The following is a 17,375-nucleotide window of genomic DNA, read 5'->3' on the forward strand; positions in this document are numbered from 1 at the left end:
CTGATATTGTTTTTACTATAATTACAGTTTTTACTTGCAGTGAAAACATCTTTGCTGAAAGTTCACACCCGATACAAAGCTGTTTCACGTGCCTCTCACTGCATTTAAGTCTTTTCCTTTTACAACACACCATAATCAATGAGATCCTTCACCACACAGGACAGACTTCGGGAGAGTTTTCGTGTTTACATGAGGACAAAGCATGGCAGGTGATGAGCACCTGCAATGCCCATTGAGATCAGGATTTAGCTCATGGTGGATACAATGTCTCCTCGGCTGTGTTCTCAGGGTGCATTGCAGAGAAGGAAGCTACTCTGACCTTATGCAATGTGCATCTGTTTTTAGAGAGGCGAACACAGCTCTAAGCCCCCTTCATCCATGCCTTTCCCAGTCCTGGGGTTAGCCAGGGTCCAAAGTGGAAGAAAAGGGTGCAGTTCCCAAACAGAGGATGTAAACTGGTACTAAACTGATGCTGCGTTTAATGAGGGATTTTTCTTTCTTTTATTTTTAAGATGGCAAACCAGTGGAGATGGATCCCCATCACATTATCATAGAAGATCCTGATGGTTCCTGCACATTGATCCTGGATACTCTGATGGGTATTGATTCAGGACAGTACATGTGCTTTGCCACCAGTCCGGCTGGTAACGCCAGTACACTAGGAAAGATCCTTGTTCAAGGTAAAGTCCTGTACAGATACATTGTTTTAAAGTGCTATTCACCACTTCCCTGCTGTATAATATACTAGGTATGTGCATTAAAACACACAGGCAGTTCTGCATTACAGTCCTGGCGTGTCCTCTTTGACGCGCCCTCTGAGAGCTCAGGAATAGTGAATCAGAAAGTCAGATCTCTTTGTTGGTTGCGCTCTGCTACCAATGGCAGTGATCCAGTCAGGCCACAGACCTGTGTTGTATGTTTGGATTGCTGTCGTGTTTCTTAAGTTTATTCTCATTTTCTAGTGCCGCCGAGGTTTGTGAACAAGGTTAGAAATGCTTATTATGTTGAAGACGAAGATGCTCAGTTTACCTGCACCATTGAAGGAGCACCTTATCCTCAGATCAGGTCAGTTCTTGAAGTTATTTCTTGACAGAAACCAAATGTTTGGGTGGTTTCCTCATGCAATTTATTGTAGCAATTTATTGTGTGAGAGAGAAAAACCTGCAAATAATAATTGATATAGGACTCTATCCATTGTAATGTGCTGATGTATATTTTGGGGTTCCTTTAACTATCGTCACCCAGCATGCATTCACTTCACCAACCAAGTGTTCTGGGCAGTCCATCATGACATTCTCTCTAGCAGCAGAAAGCTCAGTACAGCATCCTCTGAAGACTGGCAGTGCTGCTCTATGCATTGGCTTGATACATTTCCTGAGAACAACGTAAGACTCTGTTTTTCCACAGGGGATGAGTGAGCTCTCTCCACAGTGATTCACATCCCTGAAAAATGCAGAAAGCGTGAGGCCCAGCTGGGACCTAAACTTGTATCTCCCTCCTGGGAGTGCGTTGCTCTGCCCACGGGGTTGATGGGCGAGTGACTCATTGAAATGTCACATTTTGCCTTAGACTCGCTATTTTCCATGCACAGGTGGTATAAAGATGGTGCCCCGCTGACAGACATCAATAAATACCAGACTTTCAGTGAGCCACGGAGTGGCGTGTTAGTCTTGGTGATCAAAAATGCTTCTAAAGAGGACATGGGACACTATGAATGTGAAGTAAGTTCAAACAGATTTCAACCGCTGCTGTTTGGCTCATCATAATGTAAGAATTTCTTCTCTCTGAGGATAGATTTTTGACTGTGTTATTGTATCTGAAGTGTTACACGCAACGTACCAAGAAGCTCAAAATAAAGGAGGGATGGGCCCAACTGTTTGGGGATACTCTGATCTGAGATTTTGGGTCATCAAATAATATAAAACTGAGGCAGTTTGGAAATCAGTTTAGATTCCAAATCTACCCCAGGCAACGTTCAGATGTTCTGATGTGGCGTTTTGCTTTGGGCCCATCACTAAATTAAAGAGATCCTCCCCACTCCAGACAAACATCCAGACAAGAAAGAGCACTTTTGGGCTTCAGCCGAAAGGGCAACCATTGAAATTCCCTTTTATTTCAAAAGCTTAGTAGGAAGTAACTAAGAAAATCAAATCATATAGGTCGGGGCAGGCAATTTCAGTTACTTGAAAAAAGAAATTGCACTTCATTTTTTGTAGTAAGTCAGTAGTAAATCCTTAGTAGTAAAGTAGTAACATAAATTGCACTGATTTGAGATGTGCACACTCAAGGGATCTGCTTCATAAGTATATTTCCCGAGGGCCAGATTCTTCTACTGCCGGATTCAGCTAACTTCTGTTGAAGTTACTTGAATCTTGCCCCTTGGATTCAGTTGAGCCGTTCATGCAGTCCTGAATTGCACATATGGGCTTGGCTGCAGCAGGGTAAAGTGGGGATTGACTGTATAAAATTATCCTACATTTTACTGTGTATTGCTTGATTCTTGTTAGCTGATGAACAGATTAGGCACAGCAAGGAGTGGAGCGGATCTTTGCCATCAGAGTGCAGCATTATTGGCCCAGGAGAAGAGGGGAGACCAAGCCATTACTATAGAAGGTATGACCCTTTGCCAGCTCTGTAAGTATAACATTGAATTACCCTAAAGTCATCTTCTTGAGGATTGAATATATTTGCCATCTTATCATACAGTCTTATTCATGTTGATTGTCAGCGTACATGTGTCTGTATGTCCGTGTATGCGTATACTGCAGATCATGTATACCCATCACGCACTTAGTTGATTTCCAAACTGATGAAATCAATGAATTATCTTATCATATAATGTTTATGGGATACATTAAATGGCAAAGGAGGAGCAAGCCAGGGGTTTATTTTGCTGCCACTAATTCTGGTGATTTTTTGATTCTTTCCATTTGAACTAGCAATAGTGGTGTTTCAGTCTAGAGGCAGAATGTGATATGAGCTACTCCGAGGAAAGACAGGGCGCAATAACTAAAGCTCTGCAGAAATACAGTGGCCTCCTAAAATGACACATGAGAATATGTGGAATTGTCAAAGAAATACATCTGATGGATCAGCTGGGTTTCCAAGCACATGTGTGAATAGGTGTTAATTTACCTGTTAGCAAAGTGATACATTGATATTAAACATCACATGTTCATGGAATCCATTCCTTTTTTAGGAGTGTTTTTGGTTTGTTTATTTAACTTAAGTTGGTAAGAACTCCAGTGGAGAGGTCTTTCTCTTCATTTCTTAAGAGGGCTGCTGTCCTAAGTTATCTTGTTCTTTGAATTCTTTCTACTAGAAATATGTAAATAATACAAACTACACCCTTCATAACTGCGCTTAGGCAGCACTGAATGTCAGAGGTTTGCAAACAGCTACAGAATTTATTTTCTCCTTCGAGTGATTGTGCATAGATACATTCCACTGTAGCTGTCTGTGCATCCAGTGCACTCAAGATGGAGATTTTTGCCAGCAGTACCACCAGAGGGCACATGCCCCCTGCTTCCGTCATGTTCAGAGCTGAGGGCATAAAAGGGGCATGGCCGCTGCCTCCTACTCAGTTCCTTCTGTGGCAAGAGTTGGGAGTTCCCTGTGGCTCTTTAGTTCAGTTAGCCGATTTCTAGAAAGAGATTTCTCTAAATGTGTATGGTTCTAATGATAGTTTAGGCTTAAGGCAGTTTAGTTTATTAGATAGTTCTTTCATTTGGGGGTTTAGTATGGAGAAATCCCCAGGATTCAAATAATGTGCCATATGTAGGCATAAAAGCTGGAACTAGGAGTGCTGGGGGTCCTGCCGCACCCCCTGGCGGCTTGAAGTGGTTTACAGTTTACAAGGTTTACAGTTTGGTTCAATGGCTCTCAGCACCCCCACTATAAAAATTGTTCCAGCCCCCCTGTATGCAGGGCCGTAATCCTTGTTGCAGATAAGCACTAGAGAAGAGAGAGAGAGAAACATGGGAGGAAGGCAAGAAACTCGCCACCTGGGGTCATCCTCCTGGATCCTACCGTCTCTTGAGGATGACACACTGCCCGTGGCCAGAGAAATGAGCAGCCCCTGAAAACGGGGACCTTGTCTCCCTTGTAGCCACAGCTGGTCAGGAACCTTTTCTTACAAACCCAGCCCCAGCTAACGGGGCGTCCCTGTCTGGAATACTCAGTAATAGACCAGCCTGAACAACAAGTGCAGGAAGTTCTACCTCAGAGCAGGCCACAGCCTGGGCCCTGTCATGGATGCCTTCCTTCTTCCCTGGTCGAGCCATCTGCTGTATGCATTGCCTCCAGTCCTTCTCATTTTGAGGGTGATCAGGAAACTAAAGAGAGACAAGACAACCATAATTTTTGTAGTGCCGGCCTGGCCAAGATAATACTGGTTCATGTACCTACACCGACTCTCCATTCGGTCACTCATAACTTTACCCCTTGTTGATGATCTCCTGTCTCAAAACCAATGTCTCTGTATCCCAACTCGCAATCTCTCCGCCTCACCGCATGGATGATCTCCGGTTGAGTAATCAGGAGAGATTATGCTCCCGAGATGTCCAAGCGATCTTGGTAAGCCGCAGAATGGATTCCACGTGAGTGACCTATGCAGTGAAATGGAAAAGGTTTTTGATCTGGGCGGAATCTCACAGTGGTTAGACACATACTGGACTACCTACTGCATCTAAAATTTTCTGACCTCTCAGTTAGTTCATTGAGAGTCCATCTGGCATCTGTCTCTGCAGTACACCTTGTAGTGGAAGACTTTTCTATCTTTTTGCATCTCTTGGCTTCCAGATTTCTAAAGGGTGTTGTTAATGTGCACCTTCGTAGGATCTGAATCTAGTTCTGACCCATTTAATGGGTCCCCCCCTTTGAACCTCTGGCAACATCATCCCCTGTCACTATTATCAGTGAAAACAGCATTCTTGTTAGCAACTACCTCTTACTAAGAAAGTCACAGTGCTTCTAGCACTCTTAGTTGACCCTCCTCTCACAGTTTTCCACGAAGATAAAGTTTCCTGTAGGCTGTACCCTACGTTTATGCCAAAGGTGGTGTCAACCTTCTACTTTAATCAGATTATTCATTTCCCATTATTCTTCCCAAAACCTCATTCTTTCAAGGCTGAAGAAAAGCTTCACGCCTTAGATGTTTGTAGGGTTTGGGCATTTTACATAGACCATACAAATCTTTCAGATGCTGCCCCAGAATCTTTGTAGCCTCTGGTGAAAGAATCAAAGGAGATCAGTTGCAGCTCAGTGTATCTCACATTGGATTTCTGACTGCATCACGCTTTGCTTTGATCTTGCTAAGGTCTCCCTTCCACGAAGGATAACTATGCTCCACTGGGGCTCATTCCATTTCATCAGCCTTTTTAAGCAACATTCTTATATGGGACGTGCAAAGCAGCAACGTGATCATGGTACATACCTTCCCCAGACACCATGCTATTACACAGGCTTCCTGAGAGGACGCCAGCATCGGCAACTTGGCGTTGCAGTCTCTTTTCAGTTAATCTGCAGTCCCACCATCTGTAGGAAAACTGCTGGTGAGTCACCTCCCGGGCAATGTATACATGCACAATCACTTGGGAAGAAAAAATTGTTCCTCACCTGTACAATAACTGTTCTTCTTCGAGATGTGTTGTGCACATATACATTCCATGACCTTCCCCGCTGCTTCAGGAGTTAGATACATGGCAGTGCAAAGTAATGGAGAGAGAGGTGATAGCTGTATGCCTTCTGTGCTCTCTGCTCTGATCACACGAGAGTAGGGCCGCATGCATTGCTTAGTGGTACTGCTGGCAAAAGTCTCTGGCTTGAGTGCATTGGGCTCACATACAGATGTATTGGAATGTATATGTGCCCAACACATCTCGAAGAACAAGAGTCACTGTACAGGTAAGTGAGCACTTTTTCACATCACTGGCATTTGAATAGTGACAGCACTCAGGATTTCAATGCGGGCCATGACTGGGAGAAAGTGTACTCTCGACAATTACTTTTGCCTTGAAGCTAGTGTTAATGTCGGGAGTCAGAAACCATAGGCTACCCAGATTAGTGTCCAGGCCTATAATTTATTTAGTCTGTTTGGAATCATTATATGTTTCTAATGACCTAGAAAAGTTGGAATTTATTCATTATTTCCCCTAAACTTCTGAACCTTATAGAAACCCAGGTAATCTCATACATAGTCACATAATTATTTTCCTCTGCTTTATGCTCACTTCCTTTGTGGCCTCGTATTATGGTGATCAAATCATTGAGGACTGCAGGGGAGAACTTTATTGGGATTATCAATACCATAACTTAATCAGCTGGAGGGATGCTGTTTCCTTAAAATGCTCTACTCAGGGAGCGAATCTGTTGAACCCAGAATGCTGATAAAAATGTACAAAACACCACCAGAGTGGCATATCTTGGTGCATTTACCTTGTAGGAGGCTAAACTGCAATTTATTAACATTTAAAGCAAATTAGAGGAAAATGTTATAATAAAAAGTAAGAATTGCAAAAACTGCATTAAAAACTGTTGTTTAGGTTATAGCATTGTAAGCATTTGAATTCATCTCGGAATTACTCATGTTTTTATATCATACATGTGTATAGTTCCTATAAAAGTAATTGTTTTGTGGCGTTGATTGAAGAAATCTAACACGGCAATTGCCTGGGAGCACCAGGAGTACTGTGAAATAAAACAATTCGTTGTTTAAACTGGAGAGATACTGGTTGTGACTAGTGGTTATTGGGTTCAAACCGGCATTGTTGAAGGAAATAAGACCCCAATCCAACTCCAGTCAGTGAAAGATGGGTCGGGGCCTTCCAGAGCAAAATATTAAAATGAGCCAAAGTCATCCCTGTAATATCTTCATTGCATTCGATGGAGTTGCACCAAAGATGAATTTGGCCTAATACATGTAAGTGTGGAAAGAACTATTGGTTGTATAACATCCAATAATCTATCTGGATATATCTGCTGGGAAGCCAGGCTCCCCTGGCAAAGAACAGAAGGACAGACAGACTTGATGAGAGCCATCTCTTTCAATCCTTATGATTCTGCGTATTGGTGGCAATGTTATTGTTTGTGACTTCAGCAGGAAGATAAGCTATCACAGTGTGATATTATTACACTGGAGAAAAGGCATTGGGCCTGGCCCACTCCCACACACCAGCACTGTTTCTAAGAGTTTTACCTATTTAATAGTTGTTTGCAGTTGGCTGTATGGTGTGATTGTTGCCAGTTCTTCCTGTGACTCTCACAGAGATTTTTGTTGCCATTGGTTTTTTTCCCTTGCCTTTCTGTACTGTTACCTCTGTTTATTTCACTGAGCCAAACATTGTTTATTACTCTCAGTATTAAATGAGTAAATCCTGTTGTGCACAATTAGCAATCCAGGCACCAAGCCTGCAATGTGTAGGGTTAAATTCTGCCCTCAGTTAGCACCTGGCCGTTGAATTGAAGTCAACTGAGAACTGATTTAAAAACAGAAATCCAAATTCAGGAAGAATTTTAGGACTTTCACACAATTATTTGTAGGGTTAAAATGAGAGAGAGAGAGAGAGAACCTTTCTATTTGAGTTCAAGTTGAATATCTGCTTTGCAACCAAACTCCTTGCTGCTTAATTTAGATGTCGCAAATCTTTAAAGAAATGCTGATTCGCAATGGCTCTAGCTTTCATGTTTAACATCATAATACAGCAAATTATTCAACCCAGGTTCACTAACTTGCAATCACCTCACATTTAAAAACAAAACTGCAACATTTCGGAAAGTTATTGAATTCCCATCATCTCTGACTGGCATGGTACAGACTAGGAGATGACAAATGGAAAGCTTTATATTAGCAGGAATAATTAAAAGCACAAGTGGAAATAAGCAAGATTTTGCAGAAGAGTGAACACTGGGATGGAGCGTGTTTATAGCAGGGAAATGGGAATCTGGATTCCTGGGTTCCATTCTTACCTCTGCCACTGGCTCCATGTAAGACCTTTGGCAAGTTACTTAATCACTCTGTGCCTCAGTTTGCCTGGTAATACCTGTCTCACAGAATAATGTTAAGTGTTCTGAGATTCTCAAAGGCAAGATAGCCGTAGAAGTACAAAGTATTTTTAGTTCTGTTTTTCCCACTGTCCTGCCAAAGAGCTAGAGAATGTGGGTTTGCTCCCTAGACTTTTTAATAGTTCAATTTTTAGGGTGAAGGTCATGATATTATTTTTTTCATTGTTCTCTTATTATTAATTTCCTATTATTATTGATGTTTATTTTTAGTTTCGGGGTGGCAATGGGTTGGGGGGAGGGATAGCTCAGTGGTTTGAGCATTGGCCTACTAAACCCAGGGTTGAGAGTTCAATCCTTGAGGGGGGCCACTTAGGGATCTGGGGCAAAATCAGTACTTGGTCCTGCTAGTGAAGGCAGGGGGCTGGACTTGACCTTTTGGGGTCCCTTCCAGTTCTATGAGATAGGTATATCTCCATATATTATTTATTGTACCATGCACAAGAACATCTCAGTCATAGCAAACACACAGTATTGTTTCCAAGTAAAGGCTTCTAAAACTATAACTTTACTTTTCCAACCCCAGTTTTTCTTTAGAGAAAAAGTAGAATATTTGTATTTCATACAAAGCAGTTTAGAAAATTCTGTTCTGTCCGTGAATTGTCTGCAGTGTAATTAGATTCAACAGTTGATGGTACATTTGTAAAAAACAAAAAAACAACCAATAACATTGTGTATTAACTGGTAAAATTAGCACCAAGGATCAAGAAAATTCAGTAATCATCTTCCTTGATATACATGCTCAGTGCATCCTGCGCAATGGAATATTATGGTTTTCAGAGGGGGACAAGGTTGAATTTACAGATTGTAATAAAAATCACATTGGAAATCATCTTTTATGCATCTCAAAGTTATGAGGGTTCTATTTGCCTTCAAACGCATTCTTATAATCCTTTCATAATGTGTGAGCTGTTGGTTTAACGTATTAACAAAAACGTAGAATCGTTGGCTGAACCTAATGCTTAGAGCTGTTAATCTGCTTATCAGGATCTCCTGCTTTGCAAAGCTGTTTTTCTAAAATGCTACAAAAAAGTTGAAATGATAAATCCTACAAATAGTACTGATGCAGGAATGTTCCCGAATTCCCTCATCCTACTTTCATGTGGTTCTATCTTTCATACGGGATTGCTTCAAATCTATCATACCTTGGAGAGTCTATATAAACTGCCATGCACTAAATTAAAGTTTTAATTTAAATATTTAGGGCCCATATACCCCATTTTATGATTGGCGCTCTTGTGCCCAGTTCTGCAGAACTTTTGTGTACAGAATCTCCATTGACACCAGTTGGGAGTTCTGCATGCAGAACGACCAGGACTGTTGTCAGTTGGAAGGGAGTGCAAGATCAGACATTGATCATGGGAATTGTGTGCAAGGACAGAGAACAGTGCATTTAGGTTTGGCAGTGTATTTATTTAGGTTTAATAAGGTGCAGTTCAATAAAATACCAGTTACTAATGACACATATTTATTGATATTTCCTAACTGAACATTTGATACAGTTCTTTTCTGTTAGACAATTTTGGATACTCATTACATACATTTTTAACAATCAACTAGTATTCAACATACAGTAACTGTTAAAAGAACCTCATAAAATATATTTATTTAGAATCATAGAATATCAGGGTTGGAAGGGACCTCAGGAGGTCATCTAGTCCAACCCACTGCTTTACATCGTATATCTATTGCACACTAATTAATCTTCATAAATATATTGGACCTGATTCTCATTTGCTTATTTTGGTTTAAACCAGGAGTAACCCATCTGGAGGAGTATTTCTATTAGTTTGTTATATCCAAATTGTTTATCTGTTTGGGAATCTTGACTTAAAGGGTTCATGATTCTATGAACATTTCTAACCTAGATGCAAACGCAAAATACTGTTTACGGGCCCAGTCCAACTTCCATGTAAAGCAAATTTTAAATAGTTTCAGAAGTTTTCCAAGTTACTAACGAAATATATATCTAGGTTTAAAATTTTATTTAATTTTGAAGACAAAACATTTGAAAATAATTTCTTCCTATATTTAATAGCTATAGTCTAAATTCTAGATTCTAGTCCAAAACTGGTCTCATTTAAACCAGTGTAAATATAGTGTAACTCCATTGACATTAATGAAAAAATCTAGGTTTACATAGCGTCACTGAAAGCAGAATCCGACCGTCTGTGTTTGCCTAACAGAAACTGGAAGACAGCACGGAACAGCCACCTGCTCTTTTTTTATTTAGGCATTCGTGAAACTAGCACTGCAGCAGAGAAAACATGGAATATTGACATCAACTTCTGTACAAAATTCTCATTTACCTCAATAGGATTTCCATGCTTAACTCAATGGCAGTATAGGGCCCTTGTACATTAAGTGAAGGCGAAATTCAATTTCAGATATCTTGTCTTATAAATTAAATGTATTTTGAATTTTTTAGTCTATAGACATGTTGGTGACCATTTAAAGAATCAGGATTTGCTAAAAGATGTATCAGAGATTAGATTTTTCGCCCCTGTATTTTGACCAGGAACTATCTGTGATATCTCAGCTATTGCTGTGTAGTAACTCTTGGTAACTTTTGTACAGCAGCCACTGTTACTGTACAGGTAATGACTTGGGACAATAAAAGGCTTTCTTTCAAAAACAACGACGAAAATTTTGCAGTTCACTTTTAAAGTATTTTTTTAATTATACAAACTAAATAATAATAATACTGGAGCTTATTTGCTTTATGAAGCTGGTTGCTGGAAATATAATTCAAAGAAAAACTTAGCCTTTTAGAAGCTCACTAACTTGTCACTGAACAAAGACTGGGGCTTGGAGTCTTGTTTTGCAAAATCCCACTTATAGTCAGCAGTTCTGAGTGCATTAAATACAGTCTAGTTCATATGGTGTCATGATGCTGTACCAACAGATTGGTAGAGAAAATGATGAAAATCTCTATTAGCTTTTGAAATGTTACACCTCTTTGCTTTTCCTTTTTTATTAAATCTCCTATCTGAAATCTTTATGTTGCACCTCTAAAGCAGTATTTTATATTATGGGGGCATAGATAGAAAGCTATACAGAGTTAATATGCGTGGATGGAGCAGACATATGCATACTGTAGGCATATAGATGGACTCTCATTTTGGGGAGCTTTTTTGTGCTAGTTTTCTATAATTATATTTTTTTTCATTTTGATAAGCTTGGATCTTGAATCCACTTTGCAAAAGCCTGAAAACTGACTGATTATTTAGTCCGGGAAACTCCAGAAACAATACACAGATGTTTTCCAGAAACATGACAATCATAGGTTAAAGGATTCCAGCTCTGCTGAATATTCCCTAGAGAGACATATTTTGATCTCTCACGTGGTAACTTGCAGAAGTTTTGATTTTCCAAAGACAAATGCCAGGATATCAAGGTGGAAAAAACAGTTCCTTTTGTTTTAGAACATTGTCTCCATAAGAATCCACATCAGCTCAAAACCATTCCTTGCATAGGCAACATTGGGAATCCCCAGTACCGATCAGAGACGCTAAGGATAACACTGCAGATAACCACAGAAAGCATGGATGGGGATGATACATGTGTTTTATCATTCAAGTTTCTCTTGATTAACTTAACAAAGTTAATTTAATCATTTCAGCTTTTGCCTTTCTTTAACCCCATGCTGTTCATACTGTTTTCTTTGTAGTCACTGAACAAGAGACTAAAGTGCCCAAGAAAACCATCATCATGTAAGTGCTTTTTTTTTTTAACAGTCATGTTTTGACTTGCTGCCTCTGCATGATCCAATAACAAGCCTGTGTTTATTGGCTGTGCAAGTGTGTTCATTCCCATCCCATCCGATTTCTTGGTATTTAGCGTTATAAAATGTAACAACCTGAAAAATGTTTCCATCCCTCTCAAAAAGCAGGAACACTCGCATTTAGACTCAGTCTGGGCCGAATTCTTCCTTCAGATATATGAGCACAGATCCCACTGATGTCAATGGAAATTGCACATGAGTTTGAGAAGGCAGAATCTGGCTCAATCACATGAGACATGACATTGTTAGAAGCAAGTTCATGGCTTGGCCATGAAAGCAGATACTAATAATTGAATTCTTTGTACCCTTATTAAATTATGATGAGCGCATATGAAACAACAACTGAAATATACATATAAACAACAGCTGAATGCCATCTTTTACTTGTTTTATCATTCTTGTCTATTCTTATAATCTTCTAGTCATTTATATAGCACATTGAGTACCAATGGCTCCATGGAGGTGAGTAAGACAACAGGTCCGGGCACCTAAGAGTTTTCAAACTAAATAGCCACTAGGCAGACCAGGGTAAAGTGGGGAAGAGGTGCTGCCTTTTGCTGTTTTCCTTTGACCTCAGTGGCAGCTAGATTGGGTTCTTTGGGCAGTGGCGAAAAAGTTTTACTTCTGCAAAGAGCAGAATCCCTAGCATTACTGTCCGGACCAAATTGTCATGTGCCGTATGTAAAATACCAGTGGGTTAGCTAGAGATTATCCAAGACACAGTTTTAGATACCACATTCAGAAGTAGCCCACAAGAATGAGTCCTTGTTGCTCTTCCAGGGATTGCCCGGGGTCAGGCCATGCAACAGTTTAAAGCTTTTACCTCTGTGAGCCTCTGCTGCAGTAAATCAGCAGACAGAAGGACAAAGCATTTGGTTTTGGATTTCTTCTCGGTCATCTGGTGATGTCAGCAATCTTGTTCTAGTTCTCGCCTTTTTAAATTGTCTTTTAATTCTCTCCAGCAGTAATACACTTCGTTAAATATTGTTCAACAAGCACAAAATGCCATTCAGTAAACTGATGACTAAGGTCCCGATAAGTAAATTCTACAGAGAATATTGAGTTAAACCTCTGAGGGCTTGACCCAACGCTTAATGAAGTCTTCAATGGGAGATGAGTCATGCCCTAAGTATGTATCTTTGAGGATGGCAATGTTCAAACTTTACCAACACAGAGCAAGTTAATGCATAAATTTGGGACGGCAGGCCCATCTTGCTATAGACTGAGGCGTGGAACTGCCATGTGGAGCTGGGGAGTGAGGCTGAAAATATGAATTCATACTCATTCCTTCCTGGGTCCAGTCCTCTTTATTTATCTTTCAGTTGCTTCCCTTTCGGCCTCTGGCTCTGCGCTTGATGCTAGAGGCTGTATCTCAATGAAAAACAAACTTGGCTTTGCCACTCCTGTTTCCCCTGGATCAGCCACCTCTAAATTTGGGGCTGAGACTCTTTAAACCCAGGCTGTTGTGCTATTTGAAATGTACATTTTTACATGTGGCTTTCCTTGTGGCTTTTTCAATGTTACGGCTACAGGAAAAAGTCAGGGGAAAAGGACTGCTTTGTTGGAGAAGTCTGGGGAAGCTGATATTTATCCCAATCTGTACTGCAGCATGTTTGAGGTCAAATTCTGCCCTGGGAGAGGTGCATCCCATTGACATCAGTGTGTATGTATCCAAGTGCATATAATATAGACCTCAATGTGCAGGAGTCCCTGTTGTTCTGGGTACCTCACCATACCTACAGCAAAACCAGTAGAATTATTCTGAGAAATAGTGAACATCCATTATGGGCCTGATCCTGTACTACTTAGGTAAAACTCACACTGAGGGTAGGATCAGGTTCCGTGCAGTATGCTAGCCCATCATCATTTTTACTGTAAAAATAAAGAGAAAAATAAATGCACACACTCTTATGGCAAGAGAGAATACTAATGTCTTGGCATGAATAGCTTCTTCAGGAAATATTTCAACTGTCTTTCCTTTCCTTGGCTTCCCCCATGTGCTTAATGATCTTGTAACACTGCTTTTGTGTGTGTGAAAATGCAGGTCTGTGATCCATGCTGTTGATTGATAGGTAAACAAACCCTTTCTTTGTGACCATTCATTTTAAGCTACAAAAAGAGAGAATATGTTTATAAACAAGAGGTGAATTCCTGACCCTGTTGAAGTCAATGGGATTTTTGTCATTGACTTCACTGGCTCCAGGATTTCACCCAAGGAGACTGGATCAGGGGGAATGGGTTGAACTCTTTGAGTGTCTTTGGGATCTTTGGATGATACTGCTATATGACTGCAAAGTAACACTGTTACTGTTCTAAGAAAATCATTGATACTAGTCAGTGAAGCAGCATGCAATATAGCAGGCATCTAAAAGAGAGCTCCTTAGTTGGACATACTCAACATGCTTCTTTGCATTGCAAGTGTGAATGGATTTGGAAACCATTTGGATGGGACAGTGCAGAGCTCTCTTGACAGAAAACCTGATTCTGAAAGTGAGTTGAGTATGTGTGTGTCCCTCTGAAACTTAAATGCTCACAAAATTGGGTGCTCACAAAACTAACCCCACCTTGGTGGCTTTGTCCACAATGGGTGTATGCTGAGGGAGTGTGGATCCCAGAACGATTTTTGGCTTCACGCAAACTCCATTTCAACCATTTTTGTCATCAGAGAGGAAACAATAACCACTGTGGTGAAGACCCCAAGGCAAAAGCGAAAGATGTCTCCCGCCCGTCCTCCTTCAGGTTACTCTCTCTCCCGCTCTCCAAGATCAGAGGTGCTGACCCCAGAGCCAGTTTATGTGACAAAGGTCAGGCAACCTACACATAGGCATGAGCTGGAGGCCACGCGGAAGACTGTCATCCCTACGCTCTTTGTGACAGAGCCAGAGGACAGACAAGGAGCGGCAGCTAGAGCTTTTGTCGTAGAAACCAAGGTGGAAGAACAAAAACCCAAATGGGTCGAAGTGGAGGAAATAATTGAATTCAAGGTGAAAAAATCACCCAAACCTACGAAGAAAAGAGGAGCTTCCCCGGCAAAGCCAGAAAAAGATGACTCAGGAGTACTGACATTCACTATGCCTGGCCCAAGACCTAGGCGTTCCTCTGAAGATGACCCAAACACAAACAATTCCAACAATAAATTAGTGGAGCAGGACAAGTCTTCCCTGCCTAGAGACAGTCTTTCAGATGTCGACATCCCGACCCTTGCATATGGAGCAGACCAGGAAGGAGCTCCAGTCAACAGTGAAGAAGACATAAGTTCTCAGTGTGGGTCTGAACAGTTAGGAAGTAGTTCATTCATTGACTATGGGACTGACGGAAAGAGCTGCATGCAGGAAGCAAGCAATGATGATGTTTCAGAAGCTACTTCCCCACTACTTGCCTGTGTGGGTGAACCCTTTGTCTTTAGCTTGGAGACAGCTGATGCAGGCGAGCCTGACCTTCCACCTTCACCGATGAGCAGAGGGGTGAAGGAAGAAGCTGATGAGTTAGATAAGTCTTGGACTGCTGAAGGGGGCGTACCTGATACAGTACAAGATGAGGATCTTCCAGAGGAAGATAATGTTATAATTGATGAGCCAGAGGAGCTAAAGACGGATGACATTGGCAACCGAGACCCCAAAATCCTGACCCACAATGGAAAAGTGCTAACTCTGGAAGACCTTGAAGATTACTTTCCTGAGGAAGGTGAGACCTATGGATGTGATGATCAGAACTACGCAGAAGACAAACCCTGTGAGATCTCTGTGCTCCAGACAGAAATTAATGAACCGACGGTGGGGAAGCCGGTGTTGCTAAATCTCGGGAGACCTGTTGTTCCTAAACCCAGGCAAAGCTTTTTCAGCAAGTTCAAGGAGCATCGTCCTGAAGGAATGTTCATGTCCGCATCCAGAGTAACAGGAGTGCAGTCCGTGGGTCCGTCTAACATTTCTTTCCATGTGAGTGAGACATGCACTGCAGCAGCCGCACCTGGTGTGCATGCAGCAGCGGCAGCAGCCTCACCTGGACCTTCCTTCCAACTGAAACCGTCTTTCTGTACCGGAGTCCAGCTCTCAGCGGACAACGGACAGTCCAGCTTTAAAACTGAAGTTTCCACAAGAACCCTCAGCTATGGAACGATCGGCGAGCCTGTTATGTTGCACATCAGCACGGAAGACCCCTCCCAGAGCTGAGCAGACACAAGCAACATTCTTAAAATCAAATAAAAAAAAATACATAAACAAACAAAGAAAAACATTCTAGGGCGGGTGAGATTGGTGGTGAGAATTATAGGGCAACACCTAAAAGAAAAATACCTGAAGGAAAACGTATAGACCGTGATAGGTAGAGCTTTTCCAGTCTTAAAGAGAACACTTCTATCAGTTCAGTTTATGATTGATCCTGGTGAAAGCATATCATTCCGTAGAGAAGTGGGGAGAGGCAGGTTCAATAGACTTAGGGTGACCTGCCTCTCCTACTTGTGACAAAAATATAAATAAGCCCATTTTTCTTCGAGAGTTTAAAAATTACTTCAGCTCTCAGAACGCGAAGTCACTCAGTGGTGAGACATTTAAGGTATCTCAGCTTGGCAATGCCTTCCAGCAATCAAGAGAAGGGAGGGTAGTTTCATTGAAGCATATCTTCTGTCACTGTACATGCCAGACAGACAGCAAAATAGTTTGCACTGTTTTACTTTTACTAAATGCTGATGGGACAAATTAGCTCTACCAAAAATGTGTTCATAAACCTTTTACAATATGCAGTCGGTTTAAATGATGATTATATATTTTCCAGAGAGTGACACCTATACACTTATTAGGCAACACTACTGACTTATGACTTAAGAGACGGCGGAAACATTTTGGGTGAAATTCTGACCCTACCAAAGTCAATGGCAAAACTCCCATTGACTTCAACAGAGCCCAGTCTCACCCCTTGAGTACAACTGCGTTCCACCTTTATTAAAAAGGCCATCATTGTTCATCAACTACTTTTTGTTAATCTTTTAAGATGTATGCGTTTCTATGGTTCTGCATTCTTTATTCAAGTGCAGTAACGCTATAAATCATCTAAATGATGATAGAGGTTTGCATGATCTACACTTAAGAGTATTGATTAAAGGAATGGACAAGTTAATGCAATATCTATAATCCAGATTAAAAACATGTGTAGAACCACAAATAAATTATTTCATAAATGAACAATTACTCTGTGAGTAGAATGGTTAATTATGTCTCCTGTACATATTAATGGTTAAATTTCGCCATTAGTGATTAAAGTTTCCTAATCTGCTAATGAAAATTTACCTATGAACCATATCAAAATTGCAGGAGTACTAATACAATTAAAACCCTCTTCAAGAAACAACTGTCTAAAGAATACATCTGACAGAAATTTGGGGGGTTTGTGCTTCAAGTTTTTTATGGGTTTTTAATGTACTAAGCCATTTGAATACACTGCCAGTGCAAGATGTACCATTATACTGTAGCCACTTTGGTTTAGCTATGTTGTAGAGGTCACCCTTTATCATAGACCGGTGTGTTTCTCTAGAGCTTTG

General features: G+C 40.9%; 1 protein-coding gene across 20 annotated transcripts in view; it reads left to right on the plus strand.

Annotated features, from left to right (window-relative positions):
- The window catches only part of OBSCN (obscurin, cytoskeletal calmodulin and titin-interacting RhoGEF), a 296,265-nt gene that overhangs the window by 227,421 nt on the left and 51,469 nt on the right, over positions 1–17,375 (plus strand). For all 20 annotated transcript variants that reach the window (XM_034759817.1, XM_034759797.1, XM_034759802.1 and 17 more), the window contains 4 exons: positions 513–680; positions 963–1,065; positions 1,592–1,721; positions 2,508–2,613. In XM_034759817.1, the coding sequence (XP_034615708.1) occupies positions 513–680; positions 963–1,065; positions 1,592–1,721; positions 2,508–2,613 (507 nt within the window). The remainder of the gene's footprint in view (positions 1–512; positions 681–962; positions 1,066–1,591; positions 1,722–2,507; positions 2,614–17,375) is intronic.

This window comes from Trachemys scripta, chromosome 2 (genome assembly GCF_013100865.1).
Source record: "Trachemys scripta elegans isolate TJP31775 chromosome 2, CAS_Tse_1.0, whole genome shotgun sequence".
In the NCBI taxonomy this organism is placed as follows: domain Eukaryota; kingdom Metazoa; phylum Chordata; order Testudines; family Emydidae; genus Trachemys; species Trachemys scripta.